Raw genomic sequence first — 18,043 nt, 5'->3', positions numbered from 1 at the left:
CCAAAAGAGATGCAAAATTACCACGAAATGACACAATAGAGTTACAAATATACACAAAACAACTCCAAAGACGCACAAAGAAACAAGAAGAGAGAGAAAACAACGACAAAGGCACACAAAACAACTATAAATGGAAACAATCATAAATCAACGCCAGACTACCCAAAAGACCCACAAAACAACAACAAAAAGAGGTAAAACGATGCCCGTAGACATACAAAACAGTTACAAATAGACACTAAGCTATTCAAAACAGCAACAAAATATTTTGAAAGCCACAGAAAGGAACCACAAAACAATGAAACACAACTACAAAAACACACAAAATGACACAAAATCACCACAGAGACACCTAAACTCATTATTTTCTAATTCTCTTTGTCCCGACGTCCCTGAAGGCACCACGACTCCCACCGATTCCATGGTAACCTGGAGACGCTATTAGCCTGAAACATGGCGCCCTGTTTGCTGTTTCATTAGCTGGGAGGCTGATAACTGTTAAAACTCCACCTTTTCCGTCATAAACGACCTTAAAGACGGCGGCGGTTAAATGGACTTTACTTAAAGACCAAAACATCGCGTTTACTTTGTGTGTTTTTCCCGTCGGTTCACTCGCGTTAGCCTCTTGTTAGCATTTGTGCTAGCTGTAGCATTAGCGGGCTAGCCGGGTGTTTGTGTTTGCTGATGGCTTTCTACGAGGTTTATTCCCATCCGGCCGTGGTTCGGTACCGAACCAGTGTCTGTACTAAAGCTACGGTGTTCCTGCTGGTGGTTCTGGGTCTCACCTACATCCCTCCGCTGCTGGTCGCCTACAGGAGTCAAGGTAGAGAAGCTCTGAGCACCAGGACTGAAGCTAAACAGGAAACTACAGAAGTTCAACCAGAAGTTCACCAGCATTAATACGGACAGATGAAAGATTAGTTTACTGGGACATCAGGATGAAGCTGCTCAGTAGAAACCCCCAGATTTACAGATTTTATTTGTAATTGTGTCTTTAACTTGATAAATTGAATAGTAAATCTCTATCTTGTAGCTTTTTAAAAAATATATATGTTAGTGTGTGTTGTACATTAATGCTTTAATGGTTATTTATATTTATGTAGAATATTTATTTGTGTTTATCGGATTTTCTTTCTATCATTAATTTTTATTAGAAAACACGTTGAGTTTACCTGTGTATTAAAACAGCAACTGATGATTATTTTCATTGTCAGTTAGTCTTAATTAAGCTGTTTAATTCTGCTCTGGTTTCAGGTTTCTGGGTTAAAAGGAGCACGTATGAGGAGCAGCCGGTGGTGAAGTTTCAGTACGAGACTCTCCTGATGGCAGCGACCAGCGTTCAGGGAGACTTTGTGGCCTGGAGCAGCTTCAGCCACCTGAACAACATGCTGGGAAACAACCTGAGGATCCCTGCTGTCTCTGTGAGAACTAAAGACGATAAACATCCAGGAGCCCCAGTATTAACAACATTTATTGGGTTTGACCTGAATCTGTGAGGAACTTAATAGTAAAAATGCTCATTATATTATCCTGTGGAGCCTAATTTTACATGTTAGCAGGGATTTTTTTTGTCTGATTAACACAAATTTTGATTTTCCAGTCATATAAAACCTGAAAAACAACCAAATATTCATATTGAAGAAGAGAAAACTGTCAAATTTTTAGGCATTTTGTTTAAAAAAAAAGTAGATTCTGTCAGTTAGCTAATTAATTAATTGACCAGTTAAACCAGCAGCAGATCACTGCTTGGTTTATTGGTGCAAACAGTAAGAGTTTTTAATCCAGTTGTGTCTCATATATACTCCAAGGAAGATTATTTATACAGCAGAAATATATTTATTTGTTTTACAGTTAAAAAATGTAAAAAAAAAAAAATGAAATAAAACATTTAATAAAATCGTATTATTCACTAATAATTAAATAGAATAAACTCAGCTTTACAGAATAATATTCAAGGTGCTTTAGAGGCAAAAAATATTTTTAAAAAATTGAATAAATATTTAAAAAGAAATTTAAATAATTCGAAAACAGTTGAGTAAAAGTGAACACAGGTTCACAGAAAAATATTCAAAAGGCTTTACAGGCAACTTATTTTAAAAATGAAATGTAATCTGTAATAAAAATTAATTATCTGAAAACAGTTAAATAAAATAAACACAAATTTATAAAATTATTAAAACTGATTGACTTAAACAGAGACAGGAAATGAGAAAATAAAAGCATGTAAGAGACAAACTGTACAGTAAAATAGTTCCTACTAGTTTCCCCTCATATTTTATTCTGTGGTTTATTTATTAAATTGCTTTCTGTGTGTTATTAGGAAGTTTTAAATTTACACAGCAAAATATTTATTTTTTTTATCTTTTAATTGTTTTTTTTACTATGAAAAATAACACGAAAAGTCTTTGGTTGGTTTTATTAATGTAGCATGTGTTCTAAAATGTAAATAAAAGTTTAAAATAAATGAATTAAATGCAGGCAAGTTAAATAAAAGGCAGTTTAGTGTGTTTCTGTATGATTCTAGTTCCCACTCAACGTTCCCTCACTGTGTTTACTGGAACATCAGTTTTTTCCCATCATCCTCCTGTGCAGGTGAGAGAGGTGGACCAGAACCAGGACGGGAAGTTGGACCTCCTGATCTTTCAGCTGCAGCTTCCTCTGAAGCCTGATGAGCAGATTTACAGCATCCAGCTGCTGCTCACCTTCAGCTACCAGCTCTTCGTACGTATTTATTAACTACCACTGATTTATGTTCATGGTCATTTTATCTGAAATATTAATGTTAAATACAGCATATTAATGGCTACTGGGGCCATTTAGTCTCAATCAACACATCTTTAGAACCATTTTAGGTCTGATTCACTTGAAAAAACATAAAATATGGATATGTAGATGGATTAAGATGGAAATAACTAACTTTTTCTCCATGTTTTCTCAGCGGATGTCCACGGTGGTGATGCAGAGTTTAGCTTACGTCCAACATTCATCTTCTGTTCCTGGAGCCAAGTTGTTCATCAGCGGAGACCTGAAGCTGCAGCAGAGAACTCCGCTGCCTCACCGAGGACTCTACAACGTTTATAATGTAAAACCTTTACTGACCTTTTCTTTTCCTTTAAGTTTACCGACACACTGAGACTCTGTGGGTCGCATGTTTTCATCAGAGCAAATGTGTGACTGGAAAGAGATGTGAGATGAAATGAAGAGCAGATGGAAAAGGGGAGAGGAAAAGCTGGAAACAGCAAATACATTTGATTTTAAATGAAATCTTTAGCAGTTTTTGTCAAAATGTATGCTCCTTCTTGGAGATTTAATGCAGCTCCTGAAGTTCACTCCAAATAAAGTCCACAAACGCACAGAGAGACGCTCCTTGTAACAACACGCTTTTCCTCAGAATTATTTATTAACCTTTCTTTAACCAAGAGAAATCCCACTGAGATTAGCAGCAGCAAATGCAAAACACAGCTACAAAATCACACAGTTAAAACATAAATAAAACACAAGCAAAACAAATTAAAAAAATAATTTACAAGCAATTTTTTAAAGTTTATTTCAGAAATGAAGACTTCTGTGCCAAATATTTACAATAATTCTGATTAAAAAATCTTTACTTCTTGACCGCCTTTCAAAACTGGGCAAAATCAGCCAAAATAAAACATTTAAAATACAAAAAAAACATCATTTTCTGAGGACACAAGGTGCAGAATTTAGGGTTTAATCCACTGGTGTGCTTCAAATAACCACTGCTGCTAGTTAATTCAGCATAGCAATGATGCTTAAATGTAAATAAATGTAATTATTATGGGAACTTAAAACTTTAATCCACCCAATTTAAGATAAAGAGTTAAACACTTAAAGAGCTGCAAAATCCATTCGATTAACTTTTAAATATTATTATTGACACTCTTCTCTGTCCATTTTTACATATTTTCTGATATTTGTGCGTCAAAATACACAAAAACTGTACAATCCAACCTCATATAGCTGTTCTATTTAACATCCCTTGTAATAGTATGATTGATTTTTGTTTTATTTCTGTTTTTCTGTATTTATTCTCAGGTTTCAGTCATCAACGGTTCGAGTCCTTTTGCGAGTTCCTACGACCTCGACAACATAATTAGAAGCTACCAGGACAGAAATTGTGAGGGAACTCATATTCTGTTTTCCTGCATTATTTACTGCATTATTAATACTATTCTAACTCTCTCTTTGTTTTTTCTGCCTCAGTGTCCACAGTTCTGTCCTGTCCGATGCCCGTCTGGACCGTCGGTCGAGCTGCTGGTTCTCCCTTCGAGCTGAACGCTGAGATTCGTTACCCTCTGGAGGTCATCAGATATCCTTTAAAAACTGCAGGAAAAAGAAGCTTTTCTCAGAGGAAAATCAGAAATAACCATTTTTAGACTCTCTATGGTAAAGTTTTGTTACAAAGACAATAATTGGTCACATTCACAAACTATAAATCATCCATTCCTTGCAACTATATAATCAGTACAGACACACAAAACGACCACAAAGACATAAAATTACACCAGAGAGGCAAACAATGACCAAAAAGACATGAAATGACGCAAAACTACACTCAAAAGACACAAAGAGACACTAAGTGACCCCCTAAAGACACAAACGACCCCAAAGAAAAACTAAATGACCCCATAAAGACATAAAATGACCACAAAGAGACACAAAACCTCTACAAAGAGACACTAAACAACTACAAGGAGACACAAAATAACCCAAAAAAGCACAAAATGTCCCCAAAAGAACACAAAATGACCACAAAGAGATGTAAAATGGCCCCCAAAAAAGCACAAAACCACGACAAAGAGATTCGAAATGACCACAAAGAGACATAAAATGACCCAAAAATGCACAAAACAACCACAAGGGGACACAAAATGACTACAAAGAAACACAAATGACCCCAAAAGACACAAAACGACCAAAAGAGACACAAAACGACCAAAAGAGACGCAAAATGACCACAAAGAGACACAAAATGACCACAAAGAGACACAAATGACCCAAAAGGCACAAATGACCACAAAGAGACACAAATGACCACAAAGAGAAGCAAAATGACACCCAAAAGGCACAAAATGACCACAAAGAGACACAAAATGACCACAAAGAGACACAAAATGACCCCAAAAGGCACAAAATGACCACAAAGAGACACAAAATGACCCCAAAAGGCACAAAATGACCACAAAGAGACACAAAATGACCATAAAGAGACACAAAATGACCCCAAAAGGCACAAAATGACCACAAAGAGACACAAAATGACCACAAAGAGAAGCAAAATGACACCAAAAGGCACAAAATGACCACAAAGAGACACAAAATGACCACAAAGAGACACAAAATGACCCCAAAAGGCACAAAATGACCACAAAGAGACACAAATGACCATAAAGAGAAGCAAAATGACCCCAAAAGGCACAAAATGACCACAAATAGAAGCAAAATGACCCCAAAAGGCACAAATGACCCCAAAAGACACAAATGACCCCAAAAGGCACAAAATGACCACAAAGAGATACAAAATGGCCACAAATAGACACAAAATGATCACCAAAAAGGCACAAAATGTCCCCAAAAGACACAAAATGACCACAAAGAGATGTAAAATGACCCAAAAAAAAGCACAAACCACGGCAAAGAGATTCAAAATGACCACAAAGAGATGTACAATGGCCACAAAGAGACATAAAATGACCAGAAAGGGACATAAAATGACCAGAAAGAGACGAAAATAACCCGAAAAAGACAAAAACGACCACAGAGACACAAAATGACCACAAGACGACACCAGAGATGCAAAAGAGATGGAAAACAACCATAAATTGATGCAAAATTCATATAAAGAGACAAAAATGACATCAGAAAGACACAAAATAACCACAAATGATGTAAAGCTACACCCATAAGACACAAAATGACCCCAAAAAGACACAAAACTATGCAAAACGACCACAAAGAGCAAACGGCAAAACCTCTGGGCAAAGTGTTTTATCGCTAATATATTCAACTTTCCATGTTGTAGTTTGAAGAACTTGTTCTCTCGTGTTAAACAAGTTTCAGAAAGTTGCTTTAGAACATTAAAAACCTAGTTTTTAGTCTTCTCTGTTGTGAAGTTTCCTCCTTATTTCTACCTTAACTTTCGTCCACTTATCGTCCGGGCTTCTGGGAAACCATCAAGATGGCCTGGATTCAGTACGTCAGCGTCCTGCTCGTCTTCCTCTGGGTGTTCGAACGCATCCAGAGGTTCGTCTTCCAGAACCAGGTTCTGACAACGGTACCGTCTCAGTGGGGAAACCTCACCTGTCCTGATGCAAATATACAGGTTTGTCCTCCCATGTTTGTCTTTTAAATTCCTGCTGCTGTAAAAGTGACACAACGCAACCACAAAAAGATATAAAGCAACCACAAAGAAACGCAAAATGACACTAGAGAGATGCAAAACTAGCACAAAGAGACATAAAATAATCATAAAGGGACTTAAAATGGACACAAAAAAATCAAAACTGCACCAGAAACACACAAAACATCCACAAAGGGACGCAAAATAACCACAAAGAGACATACAATGATCACAAAGGGACCTAAAATGGACACAAAAAAATTTAAAACTGCCCAGAAACAAAGAAAACATCCACAAAAGAAAGCAAAAATAACCACATGGAGACACAACGCCACTACAAATGACCACAAAGACACACAAAACAACTTTAGAAAGACACAAAACAACCACAAAGGAACTCAAATGACCACAGATATACAAGACCAGCATATAGACACAGAAAATGACCACACATTGACCCAAAACAACGACAAAAAGACCCAAAACACTAAAGAGATAAAAACGGCGACAAAGAAACACAAAATAACACTAAACAGACACAAAACAACCAAAACAACACTGAACAGAGACAAAACCACAACAAAGAGACACAAAACAACCACATTACAGAGACTGAAAACACCAGATAGACAGAAAAACAATCACAAACACACAAAACATCCATAAAACAACCACAAAGAGAAACAAAATGACCACAAATACACCACAAAACAACATTAAGGAGCCTGAAAATGACACTATACGAGAAAAAAACAAGCACAAAGGGACTCAAAATGACCATTAGACACATAAGAGCAGTATATAGACACACAAAATGACCACACGTTGACCCAAAACAACCCCAAAAGACCCAAAACAACACTAAAGAGATAACAACGACAAAGAAATACAAAACACTAACAGAGACACAAAACAACTTTAAAAAGACACACAACAACCACATTACAGAGCCTGAGAACAACATCAAATAGACAGAAAAACAACCACAGACACACAAAACAGCCATAAAGAGGCACAAAACGACCACAAAGAAACAAATGACCACAAACACACACAAAACAACATTAAAGAGCCTGAAAATGACACTATACGAGAAAAAACAAGCACAAAGGGACTCAAAATGACCACGAGACACACAAGAGCAGTTTAACTTGAAGTGTGTCTCGTAGCAGAACATCAGCTTTATGTTTTAAGGTTGTAAATGAACTCATTGCTACTGCGATGGGAATGACTTATTAACATTTTTCACAGCTGCCTCAGACTAATTCCTGCTTTGTTGGCCTCAAACCAATCCAGAAAAAAAGTGCAGTTTTGTAATCCAGCTGGTTAATAATTAATAAATGCACCTTTCAGTCGCATCAATTAAACCATTACCAGTGAATAAGGCAGCAGTAGGTGGTGTTGGAGGCAGGACAAATGTGATGTAAGAGCCCTGAGGCCTGTGATGGTAGACGGCTGGATCATCTCCAGGTGTTGTGTTCCTGGTATGCAGAGGTTAGAACCAACCGCAGTGGTAGAAGGAAGGACTTCAGTGATCCAGAAACAGGGTCACTGACACCGGAGGATCACTGATGCTTGAGGAAGTAAAGGCCGCCCTGGTGGGTGTGATCTGATCGCACAATAGAACCACTGTAACACAAACTGCTAAAGACCTGAATGCTGCTCGATACAAAGAAGTCAGAGGAGTACAAAGAGACAAAAAACAACCACAGGAGAGACATGAAATCACACCAGAGACGCAAATGATACCAGAAGGGCGCAAATGACCACAGATACATGCCAGATGACCACAAAAAAGACAGAAAATGACGAAAAATTGATGCAAAATGAACACAGAGAGACACAAGATGAAAATAGAGCAACAAATGACCACATAGACATAAAATCAAACCAGAAAATCACAAAATGACCACAAAGACACACAAAACAACACCAAGGAGATGGAAAATTGATGCAAAACAGCCTCAAATTGACACAAAATTGGCACAAAGAGACACAAACTGACAACAAAGAGAAGCCAAACGACATAAAGAAGACACAAAACAGCGTCAGCAACACAAAATTACCCCAAAAACACACAAAATGACCACAAAGACACACAAAACAACACCAAGGAGATGGAAAATTGATGCAAAACAGCCTCAAATTGACACAAAATTGGCACAAAGAGACACAAACTGACAACAAAGAGAAGCCAAACGACATAAAGGAGACACAAAGCGATGTTAGGAAGGCACAAAATGACAACAGATTGATGCAAAACTGTGCCCAAAAGACACAAATGACCACGTACAGATGTACAACCACCACAAAATGACCAAAAAGACACACAAAACAGCACCAAAGAGATGGAAAATCGATGCAAAACAACCAAAAAACACAAATTGCAACAAAGAGACACAAACTGACAACAAAGAGAAGCCAAACAACATAAAGAAGACACAAAACAGCGTCAGCAACACAAAATTACCCCAAAACACACAAAATGACCACAGATCGACACAAAACGACACCAGAGATGCAGAAGAGATGCAAAACAACCATCATGCAACATGACCAGAAAGAGACCAAAATGACATCAGAAAGACACAAAATGACCACAAACTGACTTAAAACTACACCCAAAGACACAAAGAGACACAAAGTGATATTAAAAAACAGAAAACGGTCACAAAGAGACACACAACCACCACAAACATCCACAAACCACCACAAAGAGACAGAAACCACTACAGAGCGACACAAAATCACCACATGGACACAAAGCCATTAAAAAGAGACACAGACCACCACAAAGAGACACACAACCACCACAAAGAGACACACAACCTCCACTGAAACACAAAAATCTTGCTGTAGGGTCAGGATTAATGTTTTTGCTGCCTCCTGTCCTCTGAAAGCTCCTTTAATCAATCAGAACTGGTCCACTGAACGGTCCTAGAAGGTGTCCTGGTCGGATTAATCACGTTCCTTTTACGCTAAGGACGGCTGTGTTTCCTGATGGACTCTTTCAGCAGGATAAGTGTCTGATGTTCTGTCTAATCCACCTCACAGCTCCAGGATTTTAAAGGATCAGTTTGATACCACAGAACTCCTCCAGAATCTGAGGAGAACCGACATGATATGAGGCAGCTGCTCTTGTTATTTTTTATTTAGCTGTAGTACGAACTGAAATTTAAAGGAAAAACTGTTAAATGTGGAACACAGCCTGAGTTTGTGGGAGAAGCAGGCTGGTGGGTTTTTATATTTTGAGCAGAAAAAACTTTAAACTCCAGCAGCTGCTTCTGTTAGATACACACGAGGACAAAATTGTTGGTACCCCTCAGTTAAAGAAGGAAAAACCCACAATTCTCACTGAAATCACTTGAAACTCACAAAAGTAACAATAAATAAAAATTTATTGAAAATTAAATAATCAAAATCAGCCATCACTTTTGAATTGTTGATTAACATAATTATTTAAAAAAACAAACTAATGAAATAGGGCTGGACAAAAATGATGGTACCCATAACTTAATATTTTGTTGCACAACCTTTTGAGGCAATCACTGCAATTAAACGATTTCTGTATTTGTCAATGAGCGTTCTGCAGCTGTCAACAGGTATTTTGGCCCACTCCTCATGAGCAAACAGCTCCAGTTGTCTCAGGTTTGATGGGTGTCTTCTCCAAATGGCATGTTTCAGCTCCTTCCACATATGTTCAATGGGATTCAGATCTGGGCTCATAGAAGGCCACTTTAGAATAGTCCAACGCTTTTCTCTCAGCCATTCTTGGGTGTTTTTGGCTGTGTGTTTTGGATCGTTGTCCTGTTGGAAGACCCATGACCTGCGACTGAGACCAAGCTTTCTGACACTAGGCAGCACATTTCTCTCCAGAATGCCTTGATAGTCTTCAGATTTCATCGTACCTTGCACACTTTCAAGACACCCTGTGCCAGATGCAGCAAAGCAGCCCCAAAACATTACTGAGCCTCCTCCATGTTTCACCGTAGGGACAGTGTTCTTTCTTCGTATGCTTGGTTTTTGAGTCTATGAACATAGAGTTGATGTGCCTTACCAAAAAGCTCCAGTTTGGTCTCATCTGTCCAAAGGACATTCTCCCAGAAGCTTTGTGGCTTGTCAACATGCATTTTTGCAAATTCCAGTCTGGCTTTTTTATGAGTTTTTTTCAGCAGTGGTGTCCTCCTTGGTCGTCTCCCATGAAGTCCACTTTGGCTCAAACAACGACGAATGGTGCGATCTGACACTGATGTACCTTGGCCTTGGAGTTCACCTTTCATTTCTTTGGAGGTTGCTCTGGGCTCTTTGGATACAATTCCAACGATCCGTCTCTTCAATTTGTCATCAATTTTCCTCTTGCGGCCACGTCCAGGGAGGTTGGCTACTGTCCCGTGGGTCTTGAACTTCTGAATAATATGAGCCACTGTTGTCACAGGAACTTCAAGCTGTTTAGAGATGGTCTTATAGCCTTTACCTTTAAGATGTTTGTCTATCATTTTTTTTTCGGATGTGCTGGGACAATTCTCTCCTTCACTTTCTGTTGTCCATGTTCAGTGTGGTACACACCTTTTCACCAAAACAGCAGGGTGACTACTTGTCTCCCTTTAAATAGGCAGACTGACTGATTATGAGTTTGGAAACACCTGTGATGTCAATTAAATGACACACCTGAGTTAATCATGTCACTCTGGTCAAATAGTTTTCAATCTTTTATAGAGGTACCATCATTTTTGTCCAGGCCTGTTTCATTAGTTTGTTTTTTTAAATAATTATGTTAATCAACAATTCAAAAGTAATGGCTGTTTTGATTATTTAATTTTCAATAATGTTTTATTTATTGTTACTTTTGTGAGTTTCAAGTGATTTCAGTGAGAATTGTGGGTTTTTCCTTCTTTAACTGAGGGGTACCAACAATTTTGTCCACGTGTGTAACTTCTGTTATCTCAAACGTCTCAACATGTCACAGCTTTGAAACTGCACTTCTTCAGGTTTGGTGCTTTTTAATGCAAAGGTCACCAGAGAAGCTATCTTTTGTCTCTGAGAAGTGCTTTCTGTATTCTTTTAGTCATTTCTTTTACTGTTTCCACTATTTTGTGATGGAATTGTTCATAACATGTGAACAGACTTTTTATGTTTTTGCTTTGTCTGTGACAGTAATTAAAGAGATGCAAAATAACCACAGAGACACAACACAGCCACTAACAGACGCAATGCGACCACAAAGAAATATCAAATGACACACACAAATCAACATTAGAGAGACGCACAATCCCACCAGAGAGACAAAAACAACAACAAAGAGACGCAAAATGACCACAAAGAGAAGCAAACATTAGACAGACGCAAAACGGCCACAGATTGGCATGAAACAACGACAAAGTGAACACAAAAAGATGCAAAATTACAATGGAAGAACTCAAAAAACAAACACCAAGAGAAGCAAAACGACACCAAAGACAAATGGTGACCACAAAGCAAACAAAACAACCAGAAAAAGGAGAAAATTACTATAAGACACACAAAATGACCACACATTTACCCAAAACCACCACAAAAAGACCCACAACCACTATAAAGAGACACAAAGCCACCACTGATAGACCCAAAACAACACTAAAGAGACACAAAACCACTGCAAAGAGACCCAAAACAACAATGAGAGACACAAGAGAACACTAGAGACACAAAAGACATAAAATCAAAAATAAATGTTCGCAAAACCACAACAAAGAGACACAAAACCCCCCCAAAAAGATACAACACAACACTAAAGAGACACAAACCAGTACATACAGACAAAATGACCACACATTTACCCAAAACCACCACAAAAAGACCCACAACCACCATAAAGAGATACAAAACCACCACTAAAGGACCCAAAACAACACTAAAGAGACACAAAACCACCACAAAGACCTAAAATCAAAAATAAATGTTCACAAAACCACAACAAAGAGATACAAACCCCCCAAAAAAGATACAAAGCAACACTAAAGAGACACAAAACCACCACAAAGAGACATTAGAGACAAAACCACCACTAAAAGACCCAAAACAACAATGAAGAGACACAAACCAAAACAGAGACACAAAACAACAACAAAGAGGCACAAAAGAACACTAGAGACACAAATCACCACAAGGAGACGAAAAATAACAACAAACAGACATAAAACCACCACAAAAAGACACATATCAACACTAGATAGAAAACTACAACAAAGAGACACAAAACAACAACAAAATGACCAAACACAACACTAAGGAAACAAAAGCGCCTCACAGCTTGTTTGACCACTTTGTCTGTTTTTCAGTTTATTTAACACACGCATTCATGAATATTTCACCTTTTTCCTGGACAGGTTTCTACGCAGATCCTCGACGAACGAAGCTTCAGCTGTTCTTCTGCTGTTTCTACTGTTTTCTACTGAGGGAAACATTCAGATACAAATACAAACGGATTTACTGTGTTTTTGCCATTTGTATGTTTACGACAGTGATTGCAGTGATTTTGTACTGTACATAGCTGTAGGCTGACGAATAATAAACACTTTGTACACTTTCATCATCTTCTGACCATTTTCAAACTGAAAGCAGCTGTTTGTGTGTCACTGGTTTGTAGGTTTGGGGCTAAAAACATGATAAAATCTGCCTTATTTTATTTATTCATGACATGTGAGCGGACCATCTGCAGGACTTCAGGGGCAAGCGTCCTGCTTTCGGTTATTTATTTTCATTTCCCCTCTGACTCCGGTTTGCTGTGTAGCTCTGAACCAGCACCAATGTATGAGATCATTTAATCCGTCAGTCCGGGTGGAGTCAGACCGTTCCACCCTGTTGGCTGGACTACACCTAAAACTGACCTCAGAACACTCTGTCACTCTGGTTCTCCACCACGAGCTGTAACACGCATGTATATTACACAGTCATGAACCAAAGTTTACATCCACTTCTAAACATCTTGTGTATCATCACAGTCTATAGTGTCCAATGACTCCTACAACTCTGAATTTTCTATGTTGGAATCAATGAAACACATGAATATTTGTCTGAAACAATCCTGCATTTTGGTTCTTTCACAGATTTGTTAAAGGTTTTCTGGAAATATGACAAAATCTGTTAGGTCAAAACTATACATACACTTCGGTTTGGTTCTTCTGGTTTCGATCTACAATCTTCTGGTTTATCTTTGGCCCTCTGAACCAGAATTGGGTCATTCCAACTAAACTTGTCGTCTTTCTGACTATTTTCTTCAGGTTCTTGATGGGTTTAAGTCAGGACTTTGGGCAGACCAGTCTAGAACCTTCATTCTAGCCTGATGGAACCATTTCTTGACCAGTCTGTCTTGAGTTTCCAATGACTCCTACAACTCTGAAATTTCTATGTTGGAATCATTGAAACACATGAATATTTGTCTAAAACAACCCTGGATTGTGGTTCTTTCATAAATTTATTAAAGATCCTCTGGAAATATGACAAAATCTGTTGGGTTAATAATATGCATACAGTAATGCTAATATTTGTCCATTTCCATCTCAGTTTGGTTCTTCTGATTTCCGTCCACAATCTTCTGGTTTGTCTTTGACTCCTCTGGACAGAATCGTTTCAGATCAACTCAGTTTGTCGTCTTTCTGACTTGTTTCTTCAGGTTCTTGATGGGTTTAAGTCAGGACTTTGGGGAGACCAGTCTAGAACCTTCATTCCAGCCTGATGGAACCATTTCTTTACCACGTCTGATGTGTGTTTGGACTCATTGTCTTTTTGAAACATCCAACTGTGTCCAAGATCAACCTCCTGCTGATGGTTTTAGGTTTTCCTGAAGAATGTGGAGGTGTTCCTCCTTCTTCATTATTCCATTTACTTTGTTTAAAGCTCCAGTTCCACAGAGCATGATACTGCCACCACCATGCTTGATGGTAGGTTTGGTGTTCTTGGGGTTAAAAAAGACCTGCCCAAGACATTCTGAAACCGGTCCTAAACAGTCAAAAACCTGAACAAAATTGGAACCAAAACCAAATCTAATCTAATTATAAAAAAGTCCAAAACAGTCTGAACCCAGTCCTCAGCCAGTGACAAAGTAACACTATCGATTGTGCAGCCAAATTTGGATGGATCAGAATGTGGGACCTGACTGGTTCTGTTTCCATTTCTCTTCTTACACCTGACTGATTCTGGTCCTGGTTCTTTTCTTCCATCTGATTAGTTATGGTTTTACTTTGTCTTCTCACACTTGACTGGTTCTGGTTTTGGTTCTCTTCTTCCACCAGACTGGTTCTGGTACCAGCTCGGGGCCAGCGCCGTCAAAACTCCTCCTCCATTCAAAGCGTTTGTTTTGGTCTGCAGGACGGAAGGAAGTGAGTCTGGCTGAAACAGGAAGCAGCTGCATCCTTTTTCCTTATCCGTTTCCTCTGGATGAAACTCTATTCACAGAGATCCAGGAGAAAAATTCTAGTTCTGGAGAAACATCAGGAGTGGACCAGGAAGATCTGAGACGTCATCCCGCTGAAGAATATTATTGTAACATTGGATATATGTAGGATATGTAGGTTCCGGTTTTGTTTTGTTTCTGGTACGACCGCTTTGGAGTGAGACACGGGGAGTGAGCGCGTGTCAGAGACTGTGTGCCGAGCGGAATAAAGCTGACTGAAACTGTCCTGCTTACATTATTATTATATCCTCCTGACTACCAGGAAAATACATTGTTCAATCACATTTTTAAAAATTCCCCAATCTTTATAAGGTAATTAGAATACTGAAAACATTTTTTTGGAAAATAAATTTTGATTTTTAAGATATCGTGTGTCCACTACAGTGGACATCGGAGCATCATGCATGTGAAACTGAACCTTGATGGCAATCATTTAGTCCCAAAGAAAATACTAAAAAGACAATACAACAATGAGTTTAACATCTACATAACTGTCCATCATCACTTTTGTTTTAATTGTTTGCCTTTGTTGTGCTTATTTGGATGATACTTCAAAAAGCAGTTCCTCTTCTTTTCCACTTTTGACATGGGGGAGTGTAGTCACCTTCTCTGTCGCCTACAATTCCTGCTTGGGCCTGACCAATCAACTCTTCACCAAAGAGCAGTTTGAACTCAAGACACTTCAGTGGTGTCTTCCCCAGAAACTTGCAGTCACTCTTAAACTGAAGCCATGAGTTAGTGATTTCCAGATCAAAAAAGTGGAGAACTGCACGCACTCTCCATTTCTGAGTGCCAGAGGCCATACTTTTGAAACTCAACATTAAGTTAATCAAGTCCACGCCACTCATGTTGGTTTTGTACTTAGCAATTGCCAGTGGCCTTGACATCTGGACAAATCTTCTGTCTTTCTTGGACCATCTTCTGCGTAATTTCAATAACGTAGTTCCAGTTCCTGTTAGTCCTTTTGTCATCAGGCTGTCGAGGAGGTTGACCATTATAAAGAACCTGTCAAAGAACAGGGTTCCTTTGGGAACACACTTGGTCAAATGAAGAACAGCTTGTTCTCCAGTGCCTTCCTCAGAGCTCTCTGAATTATCTTCAAACACTGCATCTTGATTTTCTTCATCAGACAACTCAATATCTCAGTTTACATCAACAATTCATTTTGCTTCTGACAACCACTCCCTTTCTTGTCATTTGAAAAAACACAGAACAAAATGGAGGAAATAACTACAAATGTCCACTGCAGAGGACGATTTTTAAACACTTAAATACTAACCTAAAATACGGTTAAAATAATTCAGACAATGTTTTAATGTGTTGTTAAGAGACTTATATAAAACATGCCAACAACATTTCAAGTCAAAATTAGCTCAAAAGTTTTATGCACTTACTCTTCCTCTTTCATAAAATGCGCTTCCGCTGACGGAAGGCATTTTCCCAAATGAGAAAGAAAAATGTACCAAAGCCCCACCCCTTCACATTCGGTATCATTGAAAAGCCCTAAATGTGCTCTACAGAGGGCAAAAGGAGTTTATTCAGTAGTACACAGTGGGTGGGAGATATTCAGGTTTACAAAGGTCCTCCACATAGGACAAATTTGAACTACTGGTAGTGAGGAGGATATATAAAAATAGATTTTAGTCGTGAAGTCCAGTGAAATTCACTAAACTGTGTCAGTGTTGTGAGAAAACGTACCCGACCGTCCCACACTAGACCAATATACAGTCACGGTGATAGCGCCACCTGATGGATGGACAGGAAGTGCTGTCTAAATTGCCTCTACATGCTCCAATCTGTCTGAAACTTCACATATTTAATCAGAATCCGGCCCTCATCACATCCATAGGCCGAAATACACTCTCAGTCGCAGCGGCCCCTGGTGGACATGCTTGGATTCGCTGACCAGTGAGGATGTGAGGACCCGTTCAACGCTGCTTGCAGCTTTAATTTTCTTTAACTTTGAATATTACTCAATTGTATATATAAAATTTAGAAAAATCTTTCTGTAAAAATGTCATGTGGTGTTTGGTTATAGGCGGCCATGTTGATTTTAGGCCTGAAAACAACCAAATTGTCAGCTGTGATATCTGTCAACTATGATACTAAAAGTCCGACAATTATCTATTGGCCCACCTGATAATTATGCACACCGTGTTCTAGGGTGTTGATCACTTTGGGCCGCACCTTCCCTCGTTACCAAAATACACATCACCTAATCGTAATTAAATCCAATCAGCATTTACGTTTATGTTGTTTGGAGTTGGAAAATACGCATGAAACGAAGATAAGGTCAAAATAGTCACTTGTCTAGTAACTGTGAAGAAGTGGGTTCTCTGTATAACTGTGGCCCCTGTAGAAGTGTGTATAACTGTGGCCCCTGTAAATTTGGGGTCTCTGTATAACTGTGGCCCCTATATATCTGGGGGGTATTTATCAGTGCAACAAAAGACTACCAGTTTGACATCAGACGTTTGAGAAAGAGGAAGAGGTTTGCTGATGAATCTGATGATGACAGTGAAGTAGCTTTCCCTGATGGAAGCCAGAGATTTAAGGTTGAGACATTTTATGTCATTATTGACAGACTCAGTCCCTGCCTTTCCAGAAGGATTGATGCCTACACAGATGTTTGTGACCTTTTTGGTTGTTTATTTGAGAGAGACTGCAGTGATTGTGATGTACCGGAAAAAGCTGAAAAGCTGAGTTCAGCTTATCCTAAAGATCTGGACAATTCCCTTGCTGATGAACTTATGCCTGACAGGTTGTTGCCCAGGGGCACTGTGGAGTGTTAATCTGGCCCTGAATGCTTTGCCAGGCAGCGTCTCGAGCTTTATTTATCGCAACCGTGTTGCCTTTTCTTGTCATAATCTCCCTGTAGTCCTCGTACAACTCCGTGAGAAGTTTCTGCTCTGCCGAAGAGAAAGTCTCCGCTCTGTTTTTAGACATAATGTCATCATTTCGACGATCGACACGTCGGGGCTTTTTATCTCCCCCGGACGCGCGCTCAGCCGCAGCTTGGATCAGCCTGGCTTGAATAAGCGTCTCTGAAAAACAGCTGAGCCTCGTTCGTGGAACTACTTGCAGCTGAGATTAAAGTTGCCGCTTATTCAAGCCACGCTTACCGGCGTAAGCCCAGCCTGTTTTAGCCAGCTTCGTGGAATACCCCTCTGGTGTCTTTACGTTACTATGGCCCCTGTAAAAGTGGGGTCCCTGCGTAGCCCCTGAGACCCCGGGCTGCCTCCTCCAGACCC

General features: G+C 39.0%; 1 protein-coding gene across 1 annotated transcript; it reads left to right on the top strand.

The window, feature by feature from the left end:
• The first annotated feature begins 380 nt into the window (after positions 1–380).
• tmem231 (transmembrane protein 231) lies at positions 381–12,929 on the top strand. The gene is made up of 8 exons (XM_022216109.2): positions 381–823; positions 1,255–1,421; positions 2,593–2,721; positions 2,939–3,082; positions 4,057–4,138; positions 4,225–4,330; positions 6,169–6,343; positions 12,727–12,929. The coding sequence occupies exons 1-8, from the start codon at positions 685–687 to the stop codon at positions 12,793–12,795; spliced, it is 1,011 nt and encodes a 336-aa protein (XP_022071801.2). The 5' UTR covers positions 381–684; the 3' UTR covers positions 12,796–12,929.
• Positions 12,930–18,043: the final 5,114 nt, after the last annotated feature.

The sequence above is a fragment of the Acanthochromis polyacanthus genome, chromosome 8 (genome assembly GCF_021347895.1).
Source record: "Acanthochromis polyacanthus isolate Apoly-LR-REF ecotype Palm Island chromosome 8, KAUST_Apoly_ChrSc, whole genome shotgun sequence".
In the NCBI taxonomy this organism is placed as follows: domain Eukaryota; kingdom Metazoa; phylum Chordata; class Actinopteri; family Pomacentridae; genus Acanthochromis; species Acanthochromis polyacanthus.
The sequence above is the reverse complement of the archived record's forward strand: the minus strand, read 5'-3'. Positions and strand labels throughout refer to the sequence as shown.

Excerpts from the sequence above, each read along its gene's own strand:
- tmem231 (XM_022216109.2), top strand. The coding sequence starts at position 685 with ATGGCTTTCTACGAGGTTTATTCCCATCCGGCCGTGGTTCGGTACCGA. Across the intron at positions 1,422-2,592 it reads TGAGGATCCCTGCTGTCTCT|GTGAGAGAGGTGGACCAGAA; the intron begins GTGAGAACTAAA and ends CCTCCTGTGCAG. Across the intron at positions 3,083-4,056 it reads GACTCTACAACGTTTATAAT|GTTTCAGTCATCAACGGTTC; the intron begins GTAAAACCTTTA and ends ATTTATTCTCAG.